The sequence below is a fragment of the Leiobunum rupestre genome, chromosome 11 (assembly GCF_980474605.1).
Source record: "Leiobunum rupestre chromosome 11, qqLeiRupe1.1.hap1, whole genome shotgun sequence".
Lineage (NCBI taxonomy): Eukaryota > Metazoa > Arthropoda > Arachnida > Opiliones > Sclerosomatidae > Leiobunum > Leiobunum rupestre.
In genome coordinates, this window is record NC_143394.1 from 37,082,915 (window position 1) to 37,110,335 (window position 27,421).

The following is a 27,421-nucleotide window of genomic DNA, read 5'->3' on the forward strand; positions in this document are numbered from 1 at the left end:
GTTCCTTAAGTTAATATTTTCGTAACAATTACTTCCATAATAATTTGAAGAAGAAAATTATATTACTAAATAGCAGTATTGCTGTTGACAATTTGATTAAATTCTTGTTAAAAAATCTTATAAGCATTCTCTCAAATTCCTTTTCTTTTTGGGCTAAAATAAATAATACAAGATTCATGAACTTCATTATATATCACCCTTTTCTCAGCTTAATCTACTCTATTTTCCTATAATCATTAAATTAATAATTAATGCTACTCCAGGGTTGCCACATGGAATTCCTGGAAATGTCCGGGAATTTAATTTCTGTTGCAAATAGGAAACTTTTACTAAAATATAGGTTTAAAAATACAAAATCTTGGCCCAAAATAAGTCAAGGAAAATCTCCGGAGATGGTCAGGGAAAACCTGGAAAAGTCAGGGAATTTGATTGTGAAAAACTGTGGCAACCCTGTACTCTCATATGATGGATATAAAATAGTGTTGTTAATTTTCCGGAAAAATAAAATGCGGAAAAATGTCCAGAAAATTTTCCGAATTGCAAAAAAAATTTCAGCAAATCGGAAAAATAAAAAATTGAAACATAAATTACTTTTTAAGGGTTTTTTTATGTATTTAACTTTTAATTTGTATAAAATGTCTAATATCAGTAAACATACTACAAAACATTAATAGTGTTACATTTTTAATCAGTTTAAACTAGTTTAAAGGTCTAGTTTTACTTTTAGAAAACCTTTTTAATTTTTTTCTGAAAAATTCGGAAAATTTTCCGACTTACAACACTAATATAAAATAAAATTAATGCCTATAAAAACGTAAAAAAAATATTTATTTCCAATTTTTTTAAAATACATTCTTTCTTCGGATGATTATTTTTGTATTGAATGGGGAACTAAGAGTAATAAATTAGGAGTAAATCGGGTGGCCCTATGACCCCACGAAACGCCAAAGAGGCCGTTTATTCGATGACTAATTACTCGTAATTTTCACGTAATACTTTCGCGATAACCCTCTCGCTTCTCACTATTTTTTAAATGGAAATTAAATAATTACAGGTTTGTCGTTTTAAGTAGACCGCCTCTCTAAGCAGCTAGCTCCGAGAATGTGATTGTCCTACTTAAGTGGTCCGGAGATAGTTTTATTAAAATCTTGACACCTTACTAGCTAGTCCTAGATAGACTAAGAGCAATATAATTTCGAAATTATTATTTTTTTTCGTCTCTTCCATCGTCTTTCTTCTACGTAGAAAAAATATTTCGACATCGTAATTAGTGTCTTTAAAATATGGGTTGAATAAATTTTGAAAAGGGGTATCGCTATCGCGTTGACAACGGTGTTATTTTTGCAAATTAATGACCTATTTATTAGACTAAGAAAAAGATAATTAAGACACGGGGTCGAAGTGTCGACCGAGACCGCTTATTAATTGATATTTCGAGGCGTTCGACAATCGAACACCGCAGTCACCCGGGAAATAACAGTTACACGCAATTTTCATAACACATTTGACCCATTTTATTTTTTGTTCGTTTTCGTAATCGTGAAGGTTAATAATGATAAGTCAAATTTGGACCCTTTTTTCCTGTTATCCTTTTACTTGTGTAGGAAGGAAACATAACCCTAACTTAAGGCATATTTTTTCATTAAAGTTGAGATTCTAATACGCTTTTTTATTTTATTGATATCATTAGTATATTGAAAAAGTAAATTGTTGTGTAAATCGATCTTCTAATGGTTCAGTATTTTTCAACCAAATTTAATTTTATATTTTTATTTATTAAATATGTAATTTCTATATTTTTTGAGATGGGGAATAAGGTTTCTAATTGTTTCCAACCAAATTGAATTTTGTATTTAGTCAATATTGTTACGATAGATAAATATACACAAGAATTTATTCGGGAATCTTAGAATATGGGACTCCAAGCAGGGCCTAAAATAGTGGGCAGTTTTTAGCAGTTCTAAAATCAGATTTGGGCAGTGCTATTTATCGTGAATTTTTCGAACAAAAGTATCAAAAATTTAAAATAACTGATTACCTCATGTGTGATGTCGTGGTCGACGGGTCAGTTTCCGTTACATATCGACAAACTCTGCCAATTTTGCTGAACTAAGTTTCTTATTTACATCCCTTTTTTATCTCATATTTCTTAAAATATTTGTCTATTTGAAATTCTGAATTCGGTGATTCCATGAATGTGACAAGGTTCGAATTGTTTCTATAGCTCATTGAAATTTTTAAATTATGTTTTGGGGGTTTAGTTTGTATATATCGTTATTCTTTTTTGGGGCGGTTCTAAAAATTCCTTATTGCACCATCATAATTAAAATTTGCACCAGTGTCATTTTGAAGTAATTAAATTTTGAAATGGGTGGGCTAGGTTAATGGTGGCCCGCCCATTTTCAAAATTTCCTGCAAATCTGTAGTCTGTTAATTGGCACCCGTTACGCACCACCTTTCTTAAAATGTGCACCACGCCGGATTCGGAGATATAAGAGTTTGAAAATGGGCGGGCCACCATTAACCTATGCCCACCCATTTCAAAATTTAATTACTTCAAAATGACACTGGTGCAAATTTTAATTATGATGGTGCAATAAGGAATTTTTGTATGTCTTTTTAGATTTCGTAAGTTGGGTGGGCCAAGTTAATGAAGCCAATGGAATCGATATAAATAAAATGGTTTGTGTATTTTATAGATACCGTTCGATAATAAGCAATTTTGGGTTTTTAAGTATATTATTGGGGCGGAATCTGGGCCTGAAATGAACTGTAGCGAATTCTTTTTGAGACTGTTTTTATACGCGATGGTTGAAAGGCGTAAAAACCGTTAATTACTTCCCGGATAAGTTTAAAAGGGGGAAAAGGGAATTAAGAGTAGACGCAAATGAACGCAATTAGATTTATATCGAAATTACGGATTAGTGTTGCTCGCTGCCTAAATGAGATCCTGGTCGTCGCAGAGTGTACGCGTTAAGTTGGCCGCTGATCGCGATAATTAGCGCCCGAATCTCGATTAATCTTCAATTTGGGGTTTCTACGCCTTCATTTTTTCCACCTTCCATTTCTAATCGGCTCCCATTTCCTTTAATTGCTCTTGGCCGTACTTAATTCCTCGACACTTCTCTCCAGACAATTTTCTTTAATTACAAATTCTTTTTTTAAAAAACGTTCATTTCAAATAGTATTTTAGCGTTTTAATTTTTTTCTCGCTACAGTTTGTAGTCTTACAATTTGCTCAAACTTGCTGCGCGTACGGTTATTTCACTAATTATAAATATTTCCTTAAAATAGACCTATATCTATTCCAATTAAATGAAAATAATTAGCAGTGGGACACTACCCACTAGGCGCTCCTAAGGCCTAGTCATCTGGGGGGGGGGGGTCAGGGATTTAAATAATATCATGAAAAATCAGGGATCTAAATAACACCGTAAAAAGTCAGGGATTTAAATAATATCTTGAAAATTAATTTTATTAGTAAAATAACTTTGCACCGCAAAAAAAATAAGCCTCTTCTCTCAGGCTCTCAGTTTGCTGCTGTAAAATATAATTAAGTTTGTGATAATTGAAAAAAATGGGTTTCTCTTGGTACTTTTACCTATGAAAATTACTTGGAATATTACCAGAAAGGTCTGGAATAATCTGGATAAGTCAGGGTTTTAAAATCTGAAAATTTCGTACGAACCCTGTAAAAGTTTCTATAAGGTTATTACGCCTACGACCTCAAATAAGTAGGATCATCGTGAAATTACATAATCAGGAAAATATTAACATCTAGTGAGAGGCGCCATCTATTATCAGAAAATATAAATGCTTACTAATTTTTTCCTTTTTCTACGGAAAACCTTCCGTAAATGGCGCCACAATTAATACTTTAGTGGTGTATTTATAGTCTGTTAGATTAGCTTTTGTACAAATGCTTCTCTTTAATTTTAAATATATATCATTTCTTTCATTTTAAATGTATTCGAATTAAATGTTTAACTATGTTTTAAATTTAATTTACTTATGAATAATTTAATATTAATTTCTGCCTGACTTAACACGAAATAATAAATAAATAAATAAATATTCATTGATTGTCGTACTTATGACTTACGCGAAAACCAATTATTTTTATTGACAACTTAATTGGAAATTTTAGCGAAAACCGAAATTAATGTCCCAAGTAGTGTTGAAATAAAGAGCAATTTTTCGGGTAATTGGGAAGTTTCCGGGAAAATGCCAAAGGCGGACTGCTATAAATGTGTCCCCTCCTTTGCCGGCTCGTTTTGACGAAAACGAAATGGCCGAGATGAAAATTACTTTTAATAAACACGTCGTTAAAGTCGGCGTCCCGTCCATCGCCACGAGCCCTTATTTCCATCCCTCTTTTCCCGGGAAATTTCCCGACGACAAAGAAAAGTTCGTAGAAAATCTTTTATCGATTTCCCTCTCTCTCTCTACCTAAGCGCCAAAACTTGTTTTTCGCGCCTAGTAACTCGAAATGCTTTACGATAAACTAAAGAAAAGAGTTATTTTTTTTAGTACGTCCAACCTCGATACTTTTATGTATGTAGCTTTGTACTACTTTATCCCACCTCCTACGCTATATTCGTGGGACCAAAATCGCGGATGAAACCCGAAATATGATTGCGTAGAAACCTAAAGAATTCGTTTGCCATAAAGGCTTTCACGAATATAAATATTGAAAGCCCTTACGAAGATGGTAGATTTAAATTTGATTCGAAAATTATATCCAAAATTGGTCAGATCCAAATTCTATTTAAATAAAAAATTATATCCAAAATTGGTCAGATCCAAATTCTATTTAAATCAAAAATTATATCCAAAATTGGTCAGATCCAAATTCTATTTAAATCAAAAATTATATCCAAAATTGGTCAGATCCAAATTCTATTTAAATTAAAAATTATATCCAAAATTGGTCAGATCCAAATTCTATTTAAATCAAAAATTATAACCAAAATTGTTCAGATCCAAATTCATCCTTGATCGAAAATTATATCCAAAATTGTTCAGATCCAAATTCATCCTTGATCGAAAATTATATCCAAAATTGGTCAGATCCAAATTCCACTTTGATCGAAATTTCAATTAAAAATTATTTAAATTTAATTCCATTACAATAGAATCTCCTTTGATCAAGTCGTTTTCGTAAGGAATGATATTATGATAATTTACTTCTTAGGAATTTAATGAAATTTCAAAATTAATTTCGAAGGCCTATATTGACCCAAGTACCGCATTTTTCCTAATTTTATTTTAGATTATCTTCAACATTTATAAGTCTTTATTGCCCCATCTTATCTACCACGGCTTTCAGAAAACGCTTATAACATTCACGCTCGACCCTCTTGTTTAATTCGTTGTATTTGGTATTTGATGAGGTAACCAAGTTTCGAGATTGTTGGTTAAAAATGTTCGGGCACTTTTCTCCCGAAATCGATGGAGGCAAATCAATTAGGATTTTGGAGAAGGGAACGTCGACCCCTTCCACGGGATAACTATATTTCTCTTCGAGTGGTTTTTCTTTCAATCATTTTTATTCCCCCGAAATCCTGCCACTGATTGATTTATTTTCGGGGTGATTGATTATTAAACTATCCGCGAGCTCTGAACCTCGACGTTGTACCGGAACATTTTCTTTCTCGCGAACAACACTCTTTTACCCATTTCGCCCCTCCTTCTCCGCATTATTGTATTTTGAGTGACTCGATGCCAGGCCCAAAAAATAACCCTATTTTCGAGATTTCTACGCGGTAACGAACTATGCCCCCCAAAGAGTGAAGTGAATAATCATGTTTTCTCTAACGTATGTTTTCCCCGCTTTCGGAATGTACCACAGAACGTATAGTATTCAATCAAGGTAATATTAAAATTTCAAGCTCGTTTTAAAAAGGTCAGATTTCATCGTACTACCGAAAAGTTGCCGAACCAGTGCGTAGTTAGGCCACTGTCGTTAGCGTTGTCGTAGCGTTTGTAAAATAATTTTGCATCGTTGCTAAACCTGCCTACGAAAAAGCAGACATGGAATGTGACTATGGTCTCATCCTTATGAAATTCTATAGAACTTTAATATGGAATCCTAATTATCATATAGAACTTTAATATGGAATCCTATAGAACTTTAATATGGAATCCTAATTATCATATAGAACTTTATTATGGAATCCTATAGAACTTTAATATAGAATCCTATAGAACTTAAATATGGAATCCTAATTATCCTATAGAACTTTAATATGGAATCCTATAGAACTTTAATATGGAATCCTATAGAACTTAAATATGGAATCCTAATTATCCTATAGAACTTTAATATGGAATCCTATAGAACTTTAATATGGAATCCTATAGAACTTTAATATGGAATCCTATAGAACTTTAATATGGATTCCTATAGAACTTTAATATGGATTCCTGTAGAACTTTAATATGGAGTCTTGTAGAACTTTAATATGGAGTCTTGTAGAACTTTAATATGGAGTCTTGTAGAACTTTAATATGGAGTCTTGTAGAACTTTAATATGGAGTCTTGTAGAACTTTAATATGGAGTCTTGTAGAACTTTAATATGGAGTCTTGTAGAACTTTAATATGGAGTCTTGTAGAACTTTAATATGGAGTCTTGTAGAACTTTAATATGGAATCTTGTAGAACTTTAATATGGAATCTTGTAGAACTTTAATTTGGAATCTTGTAGAACTTTAATATGGAATCTTGTAGAACTTTAATATGGAATCTTGTAGAACTTTAATATGGAATCTTGTAGAACTTTAATATGGAATCTTGTAGAACTTTAATATGGAATGTTATAGAAGAGTAGGCGTAATCTTACAGTACTGTAGTCGTAATCTTATAGAATTGTGATCGGAATCCTATAGAAAAATGACTCTTAGTGCTATAAAATTTATAGAAATGTAGGTAATTTTTCTAAAATCATTGAAATTCCAATGTCATTACTTTAGAAATATGTGTAGAATATTAACCAAAGTATCGAGTATACATTCTTAAGAACCACTTTCTGGTGCTGGTAAAAGTGGTAATCTGACGCGTGAGACGGCGAGTTGTGGGGAGGAGTTGTATTGTTAGGTGATCGTTTCTTAGTTGCGTTCTTAATTATCAAATCACGTGCAGCAGGTGCGTTATAGATAGCGGGGGCCCTCTTTATCTCTCGCTCTCCGTCACAAAAGAACGATCGAGGGTATGGAACGAACCTTTAAATATTCAATTACTTTCCGTCTGATCCTGGAAGAGCGTTTTATCTGATTTATTTTGTTTCTTTTTGTTCGTACGTGGTTTCTAATTGCGCGCGCGCACGTCGTGATTAGCCCGTAACGATCGTTATATATTATATTTCGCCGTTTTGTTTTGTATCTGATTAAAATTGGTCGTTTTACGTTTTATCTGTCGTGTTCATCGGGCGCATGAATGGGAGAGCCAGCCGTGAACAGGATATCAGGTGCCAAATACATAATTTAACGTTCCCCCTTTTCTGATTAATCGACCCCTTATTACGATTGCGGGTTCTATATTGCCGAGAGTTGAATAGTTGCTAGGTTGGGGTGATTACGTTCTTTGCTGGCTATACTGTTGAATGTGTTGATGCAAATTGTTCAATTATTAAGTCGATTTAGCGGTAATATGTAGCACATATTTTACTAGGTGTAGTCTTGGTTTAGTATTTTAGCAAAATTTTAATTATTCAAAATCCCAAAATTATCCAGTCTTAAAGGTAGTATAACCCCTCTTGTTTGGTAAGTATATAACCTTTTTCGGAATAATAATAATAATAATAATAATAATCAGCTGGGCTAATACCCAAGGCACCACCTTAGGCCTAAGTCATCAAGTGATTTTTAAAGTCATTAATTCAGGTGGCCGATAAGAAGGCTAGTCTAAGCGCACCCTACCAAACAAGAGGGGTTATACTCTCTATAAATCCATAACGAATATTGTTGGTTTTTAAGAAAATCCTAAATCCTGTACGCAAAAAAAACCAATTGTACAACCCTTCGTGAATCTACGGCGGAGGGATACACTGTGTAATAGTTATTAGGAAAACGTAACGCTATGCAAATCATGATTGAGAATAAAAACTACGCAACTGACAAGATCAGTTTTGAGAAATTGTAATTTACGATTATAAACCTTTTAAGAAAATATGGGTTATTTTATTATATTTGTATTTATAATTAAAATGTAGAATACAATTATATATATAATAAATAAATATTACAAAGAATATAATTATAGAAAGGCTCGATCCAAAATAGACATTTTTCAATCTGGTGTAACTTAAATACGTATTTTCATCTTCGAAATTAATGAAGTATAATTATATCTTATAAGTAAATATTACGAAGATCATATATATGTAAAGGTACGACGCGATATATATATATTGTTAAATCTCGGGTAACTTAAATACGTATTTTTTATCTTCCAAATGAGTTTTATTAAATACTATTTGCGAGTCCTAATAGACACAGTCCTTTGTTCACGTTAGTGCTCGGCATTCTATTAATTTTTATCCATGAATAAAATAAGCTCGGCGATATTTAAATAACCAATAGTTGAATAAAAATTGTAAAATGTTTAAATAATCGAAAGTGAATAAGCCTATTACTTAAATAAATACAACTTTTATTCAAATAAATGCTTGGTTGCGTAAAAAACATAATTAAATAAGTTAAAATTATATTATTTTTACCAACATTTTTTTAAATAAATCGGAAAATTTGTGGATAATGTATAAACAATTCCGAGCACTAGTTCACGTCATATTTTTAACATCTTAAAAACAATTTATATAAACACTTAATTTATTTTTTGAATATTCAAATTGACATTTGTTTTATTTATTTTTATTATTTGCCTAATGCAGTTAATTTAACATAGCGTGAACAAAGCAAAAATAAATCCCTTTTCTGTCCAGATCCCGGCATTCCTCGATAATGAAATGAAAAGCAAACGGCGTCCGCTTGGACAGCACAGCGACCGGGTGTTCCCTCCCCCCAAATTCTTTATTACATAGTTACATTTATTGCAACCCCCTCCGTTTGTCATATTTCTAGGCTTTCTTATTCTTAAGAGTCCGAAGAGGGGTGGTCGCGTAGGAATCTGGGAAACACGCGTACATCCTCTGAACCCTAAGTAATAACCGTAGTCAAACTTCGCTTCATTACCATATTATTTACTTTCGCAGCGTATGAATGAATAAATTAAATGGGAAAGCCCCCTTTTTTTTTTCATTTTGCGTTTCCTCCCCTCCCCCTCCGCATTAATAAAAGCGCCTTAAACGTAAAATTCCCAGCCCCCCGCCTCCTAGTCGCCCGATTTGGTGCTTTTCCCGTAAATCACATCGTTTATATTTTATTCAAACGGGCCGTCGTTACGAGCCGATTGACGAATGAGCTTCAATTTCGTTTTTCCTTCCTCTCTTTTTCTGATGTTTTTAATATTCAAATATCAGGAGACTATTATATTCGAAATTTTCGACGTGGCGGTCTGTGCCTGATGTGTGTTCTACCAAGAATGCATTTGTCTTAACTGAGAATATAGCACCCTGTTAGTCTCGTGATTCCCGGAAGAAAAACCACGCCCCTATGCTTTTCTTCGTGTAATATTGCCGCGTGTGTTCTACCAAGAATGCATTTGTCTTAACTGAGAATATAACACCCTGTTCGTCTCGTGATTCCCGGAAGAAAAACCACGCCCCTATGCCTTTCTTCGTGTAATATTATCCCCTTATTCCCGGTAAGAGGAGAAACACTTTTCAGTCTCTTATCCTTCTCCTGTAGGTATAAAATTATGAAAACGGAGATTTTAATGGCGGCTTGGTATTCTCTGTTGAACTTCGTTACATTCTTGACTCTAGTCGTCGGCGAGCGAACTTTCTTCTAAATGATTTCGTGCGTTGGACGAATAATTACGGAGGTCGTAAGTGTCGCGTGCCGAAACGACCCACTTTTACGTCTTCTCTAATACGATACGCGACGGCGAATGGTGGGAGTATTACGCCTTTGGCTGCGAGCCGTGTACGCGTTCTAGACAGGAAGATGAGGTTCTTTTTGATCGTTTTTTTTTTCATATCTGAGATAGTTACAAGTCATTTGGCTGGTTGGATTGCTGGCCTGTTTGATGTTGGAGATCTTCGTACTTTGAAGTATTAAAAAGCTATACTTAGCTTCTTTGCCTTTTTTCAATCATTCTTACTAGTTAAATGTGGAACTTTTTACATTATTAATTTTGGAGGGTTAAGAAACTTGTCCAACATTAGTGTTTTCTGGTTATGTAGAGAGTAATTTCATTATAAAAATACTAATTTATTTAATTTCCCAATTTGATAAATTGTAGTTCGAAGGGTTATATTCAGGGTTGGCACAATTTTGCCAATTGTGGAAAAAACTAGATTTTTCCGCGGTTTTTTCCACTTATTGTTTTCCTGTTAAAAACGGTGTGGAAAATCGTACTTCCATGGTTTTTCCACCTCTAGTGGCAAAATTCAATAAAAAATAAATAATAAAAGCAGTATATTCTTCTATTCTATTCACTCTTCTTCTGGCCCTTTTTCATCTCTCCTATTTGCAATGACCAAATTAGTCACTTAATAGATATATCAATGATTAATTTAGCATGAAAAGAGTTTTTTCCGGTTTTTACACATGTCCCGGCAAAAACCGGTATTTGCCGGGTTTTTGCCAACCCTGGTTATATTGCCGATACACCCAAGCATTTGATCATAATATTTTTCTATCATAGGTGCCTTGGTATATTTTGATCTCAACACTAGTTTATTTAGTAAATTATTTATATTTTATTCTAAATGGTAGCACTTGAGCCTTTAAAGTATTTTTTCCATACACAAATATACAAAAACGTATATTAGAACTGATAGCTTAAATCAAGCCATTAATAAAATATATATTTTTTTTACCTGTATTTGTATGAGAAATAAACCAGATACTCAATTCATTCAGTAAAATGTACCTTTGTATATTATAAAGTGTAGGTTTAAATGAAAGGGAATCTCGGGTATTATTTGATATTAATTGATATTAATTACTTAGAAGCGGCTGCTTATTGAACTTTTGGTATTCGAAGAACGTGTTTTCAACCTATTATTCGAATAAGCCCATCCCACTCAATAGTGGGTTTGTAAAAAATAAATTCAACCTACTGTTAAATTTCGGTTATTACACTGGCGCCATTTCTAGATTCGTTGCTGTATTACTATTTTACAATATGTATATTATACGAGAGTTTCAACTAAAAAGCGGGTGAGGATGGTACCTTGACGTTATACCTCAGAACTATGACATCAATTTTTGCTCCCCATTGCGAAAAGTACCATCCCAATATTTTTTTAAAGCCGATAGATGGCATTGTGGTTATTGAAACTCGTTTATAAATAGTTCATGGCCCCCAGAGGTCTTATAATTCCTATAAAATCCTATATTTTAAAAAATGTCCTATAACATCCTATATTTTTAGCAAAATCCGCCAAAAGTCCTATAAAATCCTATAATTTTGATATTTTGCCCATTTCAAATCCGGCCACTCACGAGTCAGTTAAATTGCTAGATTTAGCTATAGGATAAATTCATATACCAAGTCATTCTAGTCTATACTTTTGTTATTGTTAACATGGTTAGCTACTAGTATATTTTTGTGATAAAATGGTTAAATAGTTTCTATTTTTAAGTGAAAATCGAATATTTATTTATCTTGTTTTTAAATGCATAAAGATAGCAAATTAAATAGCATATATAGTCCTATAAAATCGTACAATTTTGTAAAAATAGTCCTATAAAGTCCTATTTTTTTAGAAAAATAATCCTATTTTTCCTATAAAAAAATTGAAGATTTGAGTGGGGGCCCTGATAGCAATGAATAAAGATATGGCGCCATGTTTGCCATAGTGGCCATGACAGGGAGAATGGCTTATTTAATTTTATTATTACCAATGTTTTATTATAATTTAAAACTAACAAAGTCTTATTTTTCTTTCTAGGTAAGTGCACTTTGACTGTTTTCCGCTGCTAGTGAGCGAGATTGCGATTCACGTTTGTATTATTCACGTTCACCGCATTTCTATTCGGAATATTAATTATTTGATATTCATTTCAACATATGTCGCTATCTTCGTAATCAAAACAAGATAGCTAAGCTACACTTTGACCCAAAAAGCGGCTACTTATAGGTACCCCTCGTGTTGACTAACTCGTTTGTAAATTGGTCAATAACATAAATTACAGTAATTTTAAACTATTTTTACATGGGATATATAATTTAGGTTAAAGCCCATTAAATAGAGTATAAGTGTTCTAAATATAACACTCTACAATGGCTCTCTGACGACGTTTTCATTTCGCTATTTTGAAATTTAAATTCCTTTGCCATTAATAGATGGCATCACTCTCTCCACTAAAGTCGCTCTTTTTCGAAGAATTAGATAGATTCATGGCCATATCTAATTACAGGGGCCTTTTCATTATACAGGTGGCAATGATAAAGCCGACAGTTGCTTCAAGTCACTTAAAAGAAGTATAAAACACTAGCAGGGAAGATGAACAGGGTTGTCACAGTACTTGGAATTCCTGGAGAAGCCATAGAATATGAATTTGGCTCTAAAAGTCCGGGAATTTAATTACAGTAGCAAATAGGAAACCTTTAAGTAAAATATAGATTAAAATTACAAAATTTTGGCACAAAATAAATCAGGGAAAATCTCCGGAAATGGTCAGGGAAAACCTGGAAAAGTCAGGGAATTTTAAAATTTAGTTAAAAAAATAAGGGAAATGTCAGGGAGTTTTAAAATTTATTCTAAAAATCAGGGAAAAGTCAGGGAATTTAATTACAGTAGCAAATAGGAAACCTTTAAGTAAATATAGATTAAAATTACAAAATTTTGGCACAAAATAAATCAGGGAAAATCTCCGGAAATGGTCAGGGAAAACCTGGAAAAGTCAGGGAATTTTAAAATTTAGTTAAAAAAATAAGGGAAATGTCAGGGAGTTTTAAAATTTATTCTAAAAATCAGGGAAAAGTCAGGGAATTTAATTACAGTAGCAAATAGGAAACCTTTAAGTAAAATATAGATTAAAATTACAAAATTTTGGCACAAAATAAATCAGGGAAAATCTCCGGAAATGGTCAGGGAAAACCTGGAAAAGTCAGGGAATTTTAAAATTTAGTTAAAAAAATAAGGGAAATGTCAGGGAGTTTTAAAATTTATTCTAAAAATCAGGGAAAAGTCAGGGAATTTAATTACAGTAGCAAATAGGAAACCTTTAAGTAAAATATAGATTAAAATTACAAAATTTTGGCACAAAATAAATCAGGGAAAATCTCCGGAAATGGTCAGGGAAAACCTGGAAAAGTCAGGGAATTTTAAAATTTAGTTAAAAAAATAAGGGAAATGTCAGGGAGTTTTAAAATTTATTCTAAAAATCAGGGAAAAGTCCGGGAATTTAATTACAGTAGCAAATAGGAAACCTTTAAGTAAAATATAGATTAAAATTACAAAATTTTGGCACAAAATAAATCAGGGAAAATCTCCGGAAATGGTCAGGGAAAACCTGGAAAAGTCAGGGAATTTTAAAATTTAGTTAAAAAAATAAGGGAAATGTCAGGGAGTTTTAAAATTTATTCTAAAAATCAGGGAAAAGTCCGGGAATTTAATTACAGTAGCAAATAGGAAACCTTTAAGTAAAATATAGATTAAAATTACAAAATTTTGGCACAAAATAAATCAGGGAAAATCTCCGGAAATGGTCAGGGAAAACCTGGAAAAGTCAGGGAATTTTAAAATTTAGTTAAAAAAATAAGGGAAATGTCAGGGAGTTTTAAAATTTATTCTAAAAATCAGGGAAAAGTCAGGGAATTTTAAAATTTAGTCTAAAAACCAGAGAAATGTCAGGGAGTTTTAAAATTTAGTCTAAAAACCAGGGAAATGTCAGGGAATTTTTAAATTTAGTCTAAAAACCAGAGAAATGTCAGGGAATTTTAAAATTTAGTTAAAAAAATAAGGGAAATGTGAGGGAGTTTTTAAATTTAGTCTTATAACCAGGGAAATGTCAGGGAGTTTTAAAATTTAGTCTAAAAACCAGGGAAATGTCAGGGAATTTTAAAATTTAGTCTAAAAATCAGGGAAATGTCAGGGAATTTTAAAATTTAGTCTAAAAATCAGGGAAATGTCAGGGAATTTTAAAATTTAGTCTAAAGATCAGGGAAATGTCAGGGAATTTTAAAATTTAGTCTAAAGATCAGGGAAATGTCAGGGAATTTCAAAATTTAGTCTAAAGATCAGGGAAATGTCAGGGACTTTTAAAATTTAGTCTAAAAATCAGGGAAATGTCAGGGAATTTAATTTCGGTTGCAAAAAGGAAACTTTTACTAAAATATAGGTTAAAAAATACAAAATCTTGGCAAAAAATAAGTCAGTGAAAATTTCCGGAGTTGGTTAGGGAAAAGTCGGGGAATTTGATTGTGAAAAAACTGGCAACCCTGATTAAATACGGTTATTATTAGCAAACATCCATATAACCGACGGCTTCTTCGCACCCTTTATAATTTTTCAACAAATTCGGTCGATAATATTTCGGCCTATTTTACACACGTCGTAATATATCATCGAACTTCTCTATTTCTAAAAGTTTAAAATTTAGTTTTTTACATTTCCATTTAGCCTTTCCCCATCAAAATATCTTCCAAATTGATATTTTTTTGAAAAACCGTTTCTAGTTCTAGTCGAGTATCCAACATTTTCCATTTCATCTTCCGGGCAGCCGTCGGTCCATTACGAAGGTTCGCTACACGCGTTAAAGGGAGTAGAACCCTAAGGTGCGCCATAGCTTCTCTCTGTTCTCGCTCATGGCGCTAGTCTAGAACGATAGTAGAAACACCCGATTCTTTTATTAAAGGAAGCGTGCCCGCCCTGAAGAGGTTTTCTCACATGAAACCTTTATTGTTCCATATTTAGTATTTATTTTTTACATGCACCCTTCATTAACATATAAACAACAATATCCGAGCTATGAATCAAATATTTTCATTATAGTTTGGATATTTATTCAAATATAATTTCTTAATAATGAGGTACGTGGTTTTAGATTCACGAAAGTCGTTCTAGTAGATATGAGAAATTAAAGCACTACCAAAGCGGGAATAATTCTTCAAAAACCACTGTATTTCACACTACGTATAACACGTGGTTAGAAAAATGAGGGGATTTGCCCCAAACTACTGAAAAGGTTATACTCCTTTTAAATGACCATCCTTATTCCTTAAGTCCACCGGGGAATTGTCGCAGCCGATAGCGTTGAAATATCGGCCCAAAATCGCAATTAGTCTTTTAAAATTGATGGTATAGCATCTTTTTTCGTCTATCCACGTGTCTATCCCGGAATAAAAAAAAAAGATCTATAGTACTTTTATTTGGCTATAGAAAAGAATCGCGTCGATTGAATGGGAAACACACCAGCTGAGTCCTATGTATGAAACGAACGTCGCCGTGATAAAACGCCGGTCAAACTGCATTCGCGCCATCCGCTCGGCTTCGCATCCTCGACCAAATTGAAAGGACGGGGAAGGCGGGCGCGTAATAAGGGGTGGACCGTCCTATTAGTCGTGAGGGCTGCCGCCAGATGGCGTTACCTTTTTTACGACTTTTATCAATTTCGAAGACTTTTCCCGTAAATACTTTGCGGCCAAATTCTTTCCGTCGAAGAAAAGGAGAGAGTTCTTCAATCCTTTCTACTATAGAGAACTTTTTTATCGCCATAATTCGCGGCGATGGTCAGTATCTTTATTCGCTGGCGTTCGCCGCCAGGGGCGCGAATCTTCTTTATATCTCGGCACTTGTCGGACACGGCGTCCATAAAGTATTATCTTTCGGACGGTGGCAGAAGGCGTAAAAGCTAATCTTTCTCGATTGTCGCCCGCGGATAAAAAGCGAGGACGCTTTCGAGTGACCAACGTCCTATCCAAATACGATATTTTCTATCTCTCTGTCTCTACAGTCTTTTCTTTTTATCAGGCGGCCATCTCTTATGGTGCGGGGAGCTTGTCCGAAGGATTTCGGCCAATTTAGCGGCCCATTGGTCACCCCGGCTATATAGGGAAAGGTATAGGAGAAAATACTTTATATAAACTGAACAAGAACAAAAACTTGACAAGGTCCGCGAGGAGGAAAACAACGACCTGGAATCAATTACCCGGTTTTTCTTCTTCTTCTATGTCCATTCCTTTTTAACGACAATGACCGTTTCTTATTTCATTCGCTGTCCGCGGAATCTCTTCTTTCCGCGAAGAGTGTTCGCTGATGGCGATAACGTCCGAACTGTCCGGTTAAACGGCCTTCCCGCCGGGAGTGGACTAAGGAAGAGACGGACAACGGGGTGTTTCGGAATTAAGAGGGGCGCTGAGAAGGGTCCTCAATTGAAATTGATACGGCCCAAAATTGAGTTTGGGGTTTCTAAACATCAAATAGAAACCCGGCCGTCGGTTGAGCTTTGCGGCGACAAGATTCCTCTCCGTTGGAAAGTTGCCATTTCGGTGGTACGTCTCTATTGAATTAGGAATTAACCGCGATGGGTTGGATATTTTGGAACCAACATTGTTACGAATGTAAATTGTGATCAAAGCTGACTACAAAGTATCAAAAAATCACCGGATACGTGTATAGTGGATACAATGTTTCAACATCCTCAAACTCGCATTAGCGACTAAAGTTATTTTTCCCTCGAGATTTTCTGATGTACTTTGGAGTTTCGGCATTAGGCGCCAAAATAATATAGACACTTTTACGCGGAATAATAATTAATTTGTTGCCATAAGTAATCAATTAATTTATTTTTTAATTATATTTAATAATTTAATTATCAAAATGGACTACTTCGAGGTATTGAACACTAGAGTAATTCGTTAGGTCGCCGCGTTATGGAAATTTAATTGATTTTGTTACTTTATTAATGAGGTTTTCTCGGAGTATCTTACGACACCCCACGCTATTCATAGCCTGCTGGGCAATGGCCAAGGCCATCCTAATTAGGCGTTCCTTGGTCCGAAAGTTTAAGGAGACAAGATGACCGGGTTAGGGTCTAAATTCGTTCCCGGAATTCGGGTAGCTATTTGTTAGAGTCCGAACTTTCGCTAATTACTTTATAAACTTCACGGCGATAAAACGCGTTTTAATATATCAGCGCGGGCAGGCTAGCGCGATAATCAGTCTCCGGATCTGAACAAGAGAGACCCGTGTATATATCACCCGTCGAACGCTCGAATAATTATTCTAAAACTGGAGACCTCCATTATTATTCGGAAGTAGGGCCATACCCGGGGGGAAGGGGGGAGAGGGCTTAGCAACGCAGCTCTCGGAGGTCACGTTGCCCCAATAATATCCCGTATACGAGACTCGTAAAACTAAAGTCAGCTTCTATATCTTCCTTTTAACGCTGCATGTTTGCGAGGCTTTTGACGAACCGCGCGCCTCCGCCGTCGATGCAATCTCTTCGATTAGCATTTTTGAAACGGTCTGTTAGCTCCGATATTTACCGTTATATCCACCTTGCCCTCCTACGCGAACCTTTTAGTCTCTTTCGAATCTGGTCGTTCAACCGTGACTTTAATATAATACATTGCGCCTCGAAAGTGCGAATGGAAATGCGCGTTTTTATTTGGAAGGGAACGTTTCCCCTCATCTCTATTGAAAAGCCTTTAGGGTCATTGCCGGCTCTGTGTGTATATTGGGTGTTTCTGGGCTGTTTGTCTTCCTATATACGATGTCCTTCCCCCGTATTCCCCCTATTTCGCCTTGTTTGAATTCGACCCCTAAATCCACGAGAGTTTTATCCTTAGCGCCTTTTTACTCGTAATCAAATAGGGTTTTGCTTTCAATTTATTGGGGTTTTTCCTAACTTTTATTTTGGCCTCTCAGTTGAGATTAATAAAAGCAAGTAGGTTTGACACTTTTTCGATATTTTATTTCATAAAAATCGAAATAATTGATTTTTTTTATTTAAGTCGTATTTTTTGATTTTATTGATTTTTATATAATTAAAGCCTCCTTTCCCGTTTAATTGATGGATACTTTGATTATATCGGTTATATAGTCTAAAATTTTAGTCTTAATTAAATTTAATATCAATGAACATTGAGGGTTTCACCAACCTGGGTTTATTAAACAAATTTTTAATTCGACTACCACTGTTCTTCTAATTTAAAGGCTTAGGTTTTCTTCTGCCTGTCACCCTTTAAATTTACTTTCCTTCCAAACAAATACCCTGGTGGTAGACTTTCTTTCCAAACAAATACCCTGGTGGTATGCCATCGTGTTCTGCTGTTGTCCTACCACCAGGGTATTTGTTTGGAAGGAAAGTCTACCACCAGGGTATTTGTTAGGAAGGGAAGTAAATTTAAAGGGGTACTGACAGAAGAAAACTTAGGCCTTTAAGGACTTAATTGTCTTAAATTAATTTCAAATTTTAATATTTGAAACGATCGTGTCTAGAATCTGAAGTAATATTTCCTTAGAAAAATCTCTTAGCGTTCTTAATACTTAGAAATATGCACTTTGTACTAATGACAATTAAATAAACTACAATTAAGAAAACTGTTTTCACCACTTGTTTATTCAATTGTAAGTAATCTATCGTCAACACGGCATTCACCCGAAGGTGGAAATTTGCGTCTCAGAAACTATATTAAAATATTAAATTACGAAAGGTTGGATGTGTAAATTAAATATTTTAGTTAAATTTCCTTTGAAACTTAAGCTAACACGATTCCGTTCGTACTTGATACAAGCTACAAACATCGTCAATTAAATGCTAAACTTTTAACAAGAGACCACGCCTATGTAAAGTCGATCCGAGCAACGCGTTGAATTGTACGGAACACCAATGTATACGCGGGATGGGTACATCTTTGAAATCGACCATTGTAAATGGGCATTCGTCCTACACGGGCGACGCTGGCGTTCGGACGAAGGCGACCCGATGAAATTTTTTCAACGCTTCGCGTCCCCGCTAACAAGGAGACTACCCGAGGTGGTTATCACCGATTTTGTTGAAACTCGGGGGTTAGGTAGACCTTATGGTAGTATGAAAATTCCCATAGGGGAAAGTTGCAATGGGCTTTAGTTTTCCTAGGGCAACCGAAAATGTTTTGACCTCTCCATTTAAAAAAGCATGGGATTTTCTCGGTTACCCAAATTTTGTTAAAATTTAACCAAAATTTATAAATTTTACCCAAAATCCTTGATCAATTTTACCGAAAATAGGTCAAATTAATCTTTTTGGGTAAGTTTTGAAAATTTAATTTTTTAAATTTTTTAAGTAATTAAGTACCCTGTGAAACCGAGAAAATCCCATGCTTTTTTAAATGGAGTTTTTTTGGTTTTGAGAGATCAAAAACATTTTCGGTTGCCATGGGAAAACTAAAGCCCATTGCAACTTTTCCCTTTGGCAATTTTCATACTACCATCAGTAGCGTCGCTAAGGGTGGGCTGAAGTGGGCTTTAGCCCCCCTGCATTTCTGAGAGGGGCCACATATTTATATTAAAAGGGCCACATGTTTATAATTAAGAGGCCACATTTTAATTTAAGAATTTTCTTTATCTCTAGAAATTTGTTTTATTGCCAAGAAACGTTTTTCTGGAAAAAAATCTTTCAAAATCAATTCGTTTACTCAAAAAGATAATAGGGAGCGGAAATTGAGAGAAAGTTGAAAAGAAAAGGGCTTAAGGGAATTTAAGGAAATATCCCGGGCATGCACGTGTCCCCTCCAGGTCGGATACAAGGTCAGTAGGGGGTCCAGAAAACGCGATCAGAGCCGCAACAATAAAACGACCTTGCTCTTCTCGCTTCCTGGAAAATCTGGGGTTTTTTCGATTTCACCATTTTTGCGAAATATGGTCAATCCAAGGTTACTGGTAAGGGCCACAAAATAATTAGCCCACCTGTGAAAAAACCTTAGCGCCGCTACTGACTAGCATAAGGTCTACCTAACCCCCGAGTTTCAACAAAATCGGTGTGTAACACCTCGGGTAGTCTCCTTGTAAGTTGAGTTCTCGAATTAACGCCGCTGAATAAATGGTCGACGTCGTTTTCCCTAATTAGAAGTGGTTTCCCCGAAATGAGGAACCAGAAGCGAAGGCCGCCAATCGATTCGAAGACATTGTTTAGTCCTAATAAACGCCGATCTCGGTATAGAGTAGTCCGCTAGTTTCTCTCTCGGTTCCTAATGTAGTTTCGGACAATGCAATCCGGCAGCTCGTTTCGCGGGCGGTACTTTGTCTCTCTCCGCTATTGGTACACGCGGACCATTCTCAACAACAAACCGGCTGTAGAATCATTAGTAAAAGGAGCGAGCACCCTTTCCCTTATCAAACTGCGCCCGCCCTTTAAGCAGAAAGCCGGTTTGTTTTCCGCCAAAACCGCCGCTTTAATCTAAGTTTCGGATAAAAGGGCTCCGCTAGAATGCCGTTCTCTCTCTCACAATGGCTTCGTCAAATTTCCTCGTGAAGCGGGGATTTATTTAAAACGGTTGGCCTCTTCCACCTCCTTATCAGAGCACGCGCTCCCGGCGACTGGCTCGATGACGGTTCAGCGAATCTCCACCCCGGCCGCTCGATTAAAGAGCGCGAGACTGACTAGCGCCGCGGCGTAAGACGGCCGGCCAGGGAGACGGAAGTTGGCCTAGACGTCAGATCGATGAACGCTCCGAAGAATGGAGTAAACGGGCCTTTTCAGCCAACCGCGGCCATCGAGCCGGAGCCAGTCGGCCGTCTATCTGCTGGGACAATATATACTTTCGTTTCCGAATGAAATGGAAAACAATAGAGATCTGAAGATCCCCGGGCCTAGCCCTCTTTTGTTCGCTAGAGCGGGATAGAGAGGGCGTCCATTGTGGCGCTATATCTGGGAACCCCCGGATTATGATTTGGAGTATTTTCATTGTCTCTAAACGCCGTCGTCCCGAGAGAAGTTACGATATGAGCCCCCTCCTAATTAAGACTCCGGATTGATGTCGATTGGCGCTTCGTCGCGGATTCCACAATCCACACCCTGTTTTATCTATTAACTCGCTATATTCCATTCTACTCTTCCAACGGGGGTGACAGACCAGTTCTTTGACCCATTACTATATAGTATCTCCTCATTCTCCCACAAATTTGGGAGTAAGGACTCCTTCGATTGTCCGCTAGATTTGACAAAGGAAAAGTGGCGTTTCAGTCCCATTTACATTTTTATACGATGCCATTTTAATATTTAACAATGTAAAGTTTTTAGGTGAGTTAGTTATTATATTATGATACTTCCTTTGCTAATCCTAAAAAGTCAGGGAAAGGTCAGGGAATTTTAAGAATTTGTAAAAAGTCAGGGAATTCAATTTTATCTTAACACTTTTTGAAGGTAATTTTACTTTATCTGCCAAATTCTATGATTACTATTTAGTTCCTTTAAAGTTTTGCTGATTTTTTTAACGTTGCAATAATAGTTTTGTACAGAAATGTGGATTTATTTCCATTTATAAACGTCTGATATAAAGCTAAACATTGTCTAATTTTGGTTTTATAAAGTCAGGGAAAACAGGGAATAGTCAGGCAATTTGAATCTGAAAATATTGTGACCACCCTGTTTCTACAATAATAAAATAAATGCAGGATCGAAAAAATAATAATTTCCAATTGAAGCCTCGGAATAAAATAGCTGTATGTTACTGGAGCGAAACATTCCGAAAAAATTGCGTTCTACAATTTTTGCTTCGGGGCCCGTAAATTGAAATACGCTTTTTAATGAACCTAAAATTTACTATTACATATATACCTATATACCTACGAAGATACAAAAGATAATATTGAATAACGTATATACTATTAGACATAAGCAGGGAAATCTGATTTAAATTAAATTATCATTTTAAATTAAATATTTTTTGAAAGGAATCGTTGATTTATATCGCCTTATGAAAATATATAAAATTTGTTTCCGTAGCAATTATAACTCAGAGAAAAATAAATTAAAAGTAGAAATGAAATTTAATTAGGATTAATTTAAATTTATTTCAAATTACCTTGGCACTGTTTAAGGCATTAAAAGTCGCTAGATGGCTTGGGCCTAAGGTGGTGCCTTGGGTATTCGCATAGCTGATTATTATTATTACTTATTAATCATTACATTTTTAAAGATCAATAAAATCCAACCTACAACCTTCCACTAGGTGGTATGATTTTTCTCAGTAACTCTGGTATTGAAACTGGCGCAGCAGTATTAATACACCTATCCTCATATACCATACAGAATAGATGAACCGAAGGGGCGCACGCCATCAACTATAAATTTTAATTTTTATATTTGTCGAAAGATGGCGTTCACATCGTGGTCTGTGGTGATTGGTTAAAAATGCGTAACTTACGTCTCGATGTAAAAAAATATCTTCCCCAACCTTTTTCATGTTTTTAATTGTACAAACGTTTAATTGTCTATTTAGTGATGTTTCTACGTAAATACCACTAAATATATTCATGTATTTATTTATTTTAATCTTCAGTTATACTTAAATTGAACTTCTCTGTACTGTTAAAATAGACAAAACAAGAATCATTTTTTTCTCTTAAGCCTTAGTCATGAGATACTGTAGTGTTTTTATGTGTAAACAAAAAGGAAACATAGATAAAGTTGGAAAAAATGTAAGTAACTTTGGATTAAAATATATGATATGTCTCCTAAAAATGGATATTTGCTTTAGGTGTCTTATCATAAAGTACCATCAACTCAGACTCAAAGGAAAAAATGGTTGCAACTTATTCGGAGAAGAGACTATCTGTACAATTCTGTAGCAGGCATTCACGTTTGCTCGTTACATTTCAAAGATGATGATTTTGTAAAAAATGTAGCCAATAAAAAAGGGATACTAATGGATGGAGCTTTACCATCTTTATTTCCTTGGAAAGCTTTTGAAGAACAAGCACCTGCAATTGAGGACACAGAAGCTACAGCAATGGTAGTGGAAGAAGGTCAAATGGAGAACGAAGAAATAAACAACGTCGAAGAATCCTTGAAACCCACGATAGAAACCCTTCAAGCTGAAAAAATTGATCTTCAAAAGCAAGTAGAAGTCCTAAAGAAGCAAGTAGATGATTTAGTAGTTAAGAACAATCATTTTAAGCACAATTTAGAGAAGACCCAAAAAGAACTTAAAGAAGAAAAAGAAAAGAATTTATTTCTAGGAGATAAATTGAACAAAATGGCTTTTAGCATCGAATCAATTAAAGACAACGACGACAATATAAGTTTCTATACAGGGTTACCATCGTACAAGAAACTCATGGATTTATTTGACTATTTAAACCCAGGCCCAAACGGAGAAAATGTGATTATATGGAGGGGCAGGAATACCAAAGAAGATGGCACCTCTCCAGCTGGACGCCCTAGGAAATTATCAGTTATGGACCAATTTTTGATAGTTATGATGAGGTTAAGATTGGGTCTTATGGTTAAAGATTTGGCACATCGGTTTGGTGTTTCCGAAAGTGTGATAAGTTCTACGTGCATATCGTGGATTAACTTCATGTATTTACAACTGGGCCAAATGAATATTTGGTCAGATCGAAAAGACATTGATAAACACATGCCGGAAGTGTTTAAAGTTAAATACCCTTCTACACGGTGCGTAATTGACGCAACGGAAATAAAATGCGAAGTTTCAAAATCTATGGTTTTGCAAACGGCTACTTATTCCAACTATAAATCGACGAACACGTACAAAGGTTTAATTGGAATAAATCCAAATGGCTACGTCACTTTTGTGTCTGCGCTACACACTGGTAACATTTCTGACAAAGAACTGACTAGGAAAAGTGGTTTTTTAGGATTAGAATTTAACGAAAATGATTCAATTATGGCAGATAAAGGGTTTCTCATCGAGGATTTGCTAAAAGAACTACCTGTGAAGGTTTTTTTAAACATACCCGCCTTTTTAAAGGAGAAAAGTCAATTTTCAAAAGAAGAAATAATTGAATGTCAAAATATTGCAAAAGTTAGGATTCATGTGGAACGTCGTATAAATAAAATTAAGCGATTTCATATTTTTGACAGGCCAATTCCTATAACATTAGCTCCTATGATCAATCAAATTTGGACTGTGGTAGTACTTTTAACCAATTTCCAAAATCCGATATTGAAGTGCGAAGAAGACGAAGCTACTGACTCGTTAATTGACTTGGATGAATTTAACAAGTTATTGGCAATTAGCGAAGATGGCGATGAAGAGAATTGGATGTAATTTAAAAACATGACAACCTAATGTAAATTTTAATTTTAATTTTTTCATTAGAATGTAAACCAGATCAAAATACATTGTGTTTAATAGGTTTTAAATTAAATTTCTTAAGAGGCAAAAATACATTTGCACTGATTTCACTCATTTTCATTAGTTTTAAACTGTAAATAAGTCAATTATCTATTTTTACTATGAGATCTTTTAAGGAAAGTTGTACTTTTACATACTTACTCATATTTGAAATATATCTAATATATTCTAAAACCATAATTAAAATTCATTCTTATAAACAAATTTGGGGAAATTAAATTTTTACAGAAATAAAATATCTCACTAAATTGACTTAAATATGAAAGGAACTAATTTTTAATACCCTGTTTAAGGCAAGTTGTACTTTTACCTACTCATAAAATCTCACTAAATCGACTTAAATATGAAAGGAACTAATTTTTAATACCCTGTTTAAGGCAAGTTGTACTTTTACCTACTCATAAAATCTCACTAAATTGACTTGAGTATGAAAGGAACTAATTTTTAATACCCTGTTTAAGGCAAGTTGTACTTTTACCTACTCATAAAATCTCACTAAATTGACTTGAGTATGAAAGGAACTAATTTTTAATACCCTGTTTAAGAAATGTTGTACTTTTACGTACTAATATTTAAAATATATAATTATATTCTAAAACCCTAAAATTAAAATTCATTCTAATAAACAAATTTGGGGAAATTAAATTATAAAGAATAAAATATCACTTATTTTCTTTGAGATTCAGCAAGAGCTGGGAGCATAAAGTTGAAGTAAAATTCCTCAAGCTTAATGATCATATCATTCCACTTGTTTTCATTTAATCTAATTCTCTCTATTATTAAACCCTTTTCAAAGTAGACCACGAAGTCACACCAACTAAAGCCTGTCAATCCCATTTGTGCTGTAACTTGATAATGATATGGGTGAGATGTTTTGAGCTGTGGCGAACCATCAACTAATTTCATATATGACTTTGGGTCATTTATTGCCTCCGACGGTTTCATGTCTTTCATGGTATAGGCCGACTTAATTTCTAAAAGACCAAAAGACTGAACTTCTTTTGGGTCGAACACTATGCCATCTGGCGTAGTCCCTAACCAAAACATTTCTGGAGAGATAATTAATCCATTCAACTTCACTTCAACTTTATGTCCAAGCTCATGCATATGTTTTATGTACTCTAGCCTTGCCACAGATTCCATTTTTTTACCATAGTTCACAGCTCTTATGTGGCCAATGTCCGAAGGAAAAATAACATTTTCTATACCTAGCTTTGACCACTCCTTCCGCTTAGGCCGACAGACAGAGGCGAATGAAGACGAGCAAAGACGGTTCTTTCTCATATTCTTCCATTCATCGGATTGATCTACAGTTTTTCTCTCCACTTCTGCACATTCCTTCTGGGTTAGCGTGATATTCTGTAATTTGATGATAGTCAGTATTTTTATATTATACTAGATATTAGCAGAAGTAAATGAACCAAAGTTATCAAACCGAGCATGAAAATGGGAGGCATTTTCCTTATGGATTTATCTTAATCACTTAGCTTATGTCTAGTGCTATCTAGCGCGTACGTATTTTCAAAAAATCATTTTATTCCGTAGTAAAATCACTTGTTTGTCATAAATAATAATACATTACCTGACTCAGCTAGTTTAAATAATAGAATACATAAGAAATTGTAGATGGCCTCACCAAATAAAATTTACTATATTGTGGTAATTTTAGGGTAAATTGGGATACGCGAAACACAATATTGAAATTTTAGATTGAGCGCATAAGGAAAATGCATCCAGTATGGGAAATATAGGAGACTGATAACTTCGGTTCATTTACTTCTGATATTAGAGTTTAAGCTTCACCTACTTTAAATAATTCCGATTGAACTTCATTCAAAGGGAACACACAACTCATTGATTTGTAATGATCAATATGATTGACAAATGTTGGAATCTGAACTGATGAGATATATTTATTCCGCGAATCCCGAAATTGTGGTGCATACTTGGTTAGATTGTGGATAAGATCTGCTGAACTATCTACGTTTGTCAGTTGATAGGTTAGAGGTGAACCATTTGATGCACAGCCAAGCTTTGTTTCTTTCCACCCTTTCGTATTTGGCTGTGGAATCAATTTCATGAAGTCAAACTTCATTGCCATCTTGGAGACTTCTTCCTCCATTTCTATCTTAGTTCTTACATTTCGGCGAGCTTCGTACGTCTTTGAACACATTTCTTTAGCGGAGCCATTCTCCTTTGGTGACTGGAAATTTACATCTAAAAGACACAACGGTCTTATCTTATCCCCTCTTTTCCTATTCCAGCGTTGCGGCATTTCCGTACAAGAAACTGGGGTATTTTCAACATCATCTCGTGACCTTGCAGATGTTTGAAGATGTAGCAATAGTCTTAACATAGCTATTAAATGGTTACATGTTCCCGTAGTTCCATACGGGCATTCACAATAACCATCCAGTATAATTCCTTCTACATGCAATGCAGTTACTACCGTATAAGGATCTAGCCTTGATTTTTGGCTTCGGAAGCATTTTCCTTTTACGTAGATAATGCATTTGTCTCTGTTAAAAGAAGAAAATAATAAAATGTTTGAACCTAAAATTATTAAGGTAAACCTAAATATGAAGTCCGAGGCTTACCTATCGGTGAACGTCATTATGGTTTTCCTTTCTACGTATTCTTCAATAAAGAAGTTATAACTTCTTTTCAAATGATCTTGCGTATTGTTCCGGGATTTATAATACTCTTGAATATCATTTTCACTAAATTTTGGTATGTTCGATAACGAATGTACATAACCTACGATCGGAAAAATTAAACCATCCGGAACTCCAGCCGCCATAGTTTTCTGTGAAAACTTAAAGGACTCGCGATTGGTTTAAACGAAAATTGATATGAACGCCATCTGTTACCCATCTCTTGCTAAAAGTTTTTATAGTTAATGAAATTTCGCCCCTGTGAAAGGTTCTTTGCCTCTGGCAAATGAAGATAGGTGTATTTTTCTGCCTGTCCCCCTTTAAATTAACTTAGTGGAGCACAAATACCCTGGTGGTAGGCCATCCGCTAAACATGTTGGCCTA

At 34.8% G+C, this 27,421-nt stretch overlaps 3 protein-coding genes across 8 annotated transcripts in view; 2 read left to right on the top strand and 1 right to left on the bottom strand.

Annotated features, from left to right (window-relative positions):
* The window catches only part of LOC149922442 (semaphorin-1A-like), a 267,931-nt gene that overhangs the window by 184,259 nt on the left and 56,251 nt on the right, over positions 1-27,421 (top strand). The window lies entirely within an intron of this gene.
* Positions 22,583-24,401, top strand: LOC149922443 (uncharacterized). 2 transcript variants are annotated; one of them, XM_090163466.1, is made up of 3 exons: positions 22,584-22,701; positions 22,761-23,838; positions 23,920-24,401. In XM_090163466.1, the coding sequence occupies exons 1-3, from the start codon at positions 22,639-22,641 to the stop codon at positions 24,294-24,296; spliced, it is 1,518 nt and encodes a 505-aa protein (XP_090019592.1). In that variant the 5' UTR covers positions 22,584-22,638; the 3' UTR covers positions 24,297-24,401. The 2 variants fall into 2 exon arrangements, with proteins under 2 accessions (XP_090019591.1, XP_090019592.1); XM_090163465.1 differs by having other exon boundaries at positions 22,583-22,701; positions 22,761-24,401.
* On the bottom strand, positions 24,899-27,338 carry LOC149922444 (uncharacterized). Of its 2 annotated transcripts, XM_090163390.1 has the most exons (4): positions 26,981-27,338; positions 26,524-26,902; positions 26,191-26,445; positions 24,899-25,742 (listed from the first exon to the last, which is right to left on the bottom strand). In XM_090163390.1, exons 1-4 carry the CDS (start codon positions 27,181-27,183, stop codon positions 25,050-25,052), a joined length of 1,530 nt encoding a protein of 509 aa, XP_090019516.1. In that variant the 5' UTR covers positions 27,184-27,338; the 3' UTR covers positions 24,899-25,049. The 2 variants fall into 2 exon arrangements, with proteins under 2 accessions (XP_090019516.1, XP_090019515.1); XM_090163389.1 differs by having other exon boundaries at positions 26,191-26,902.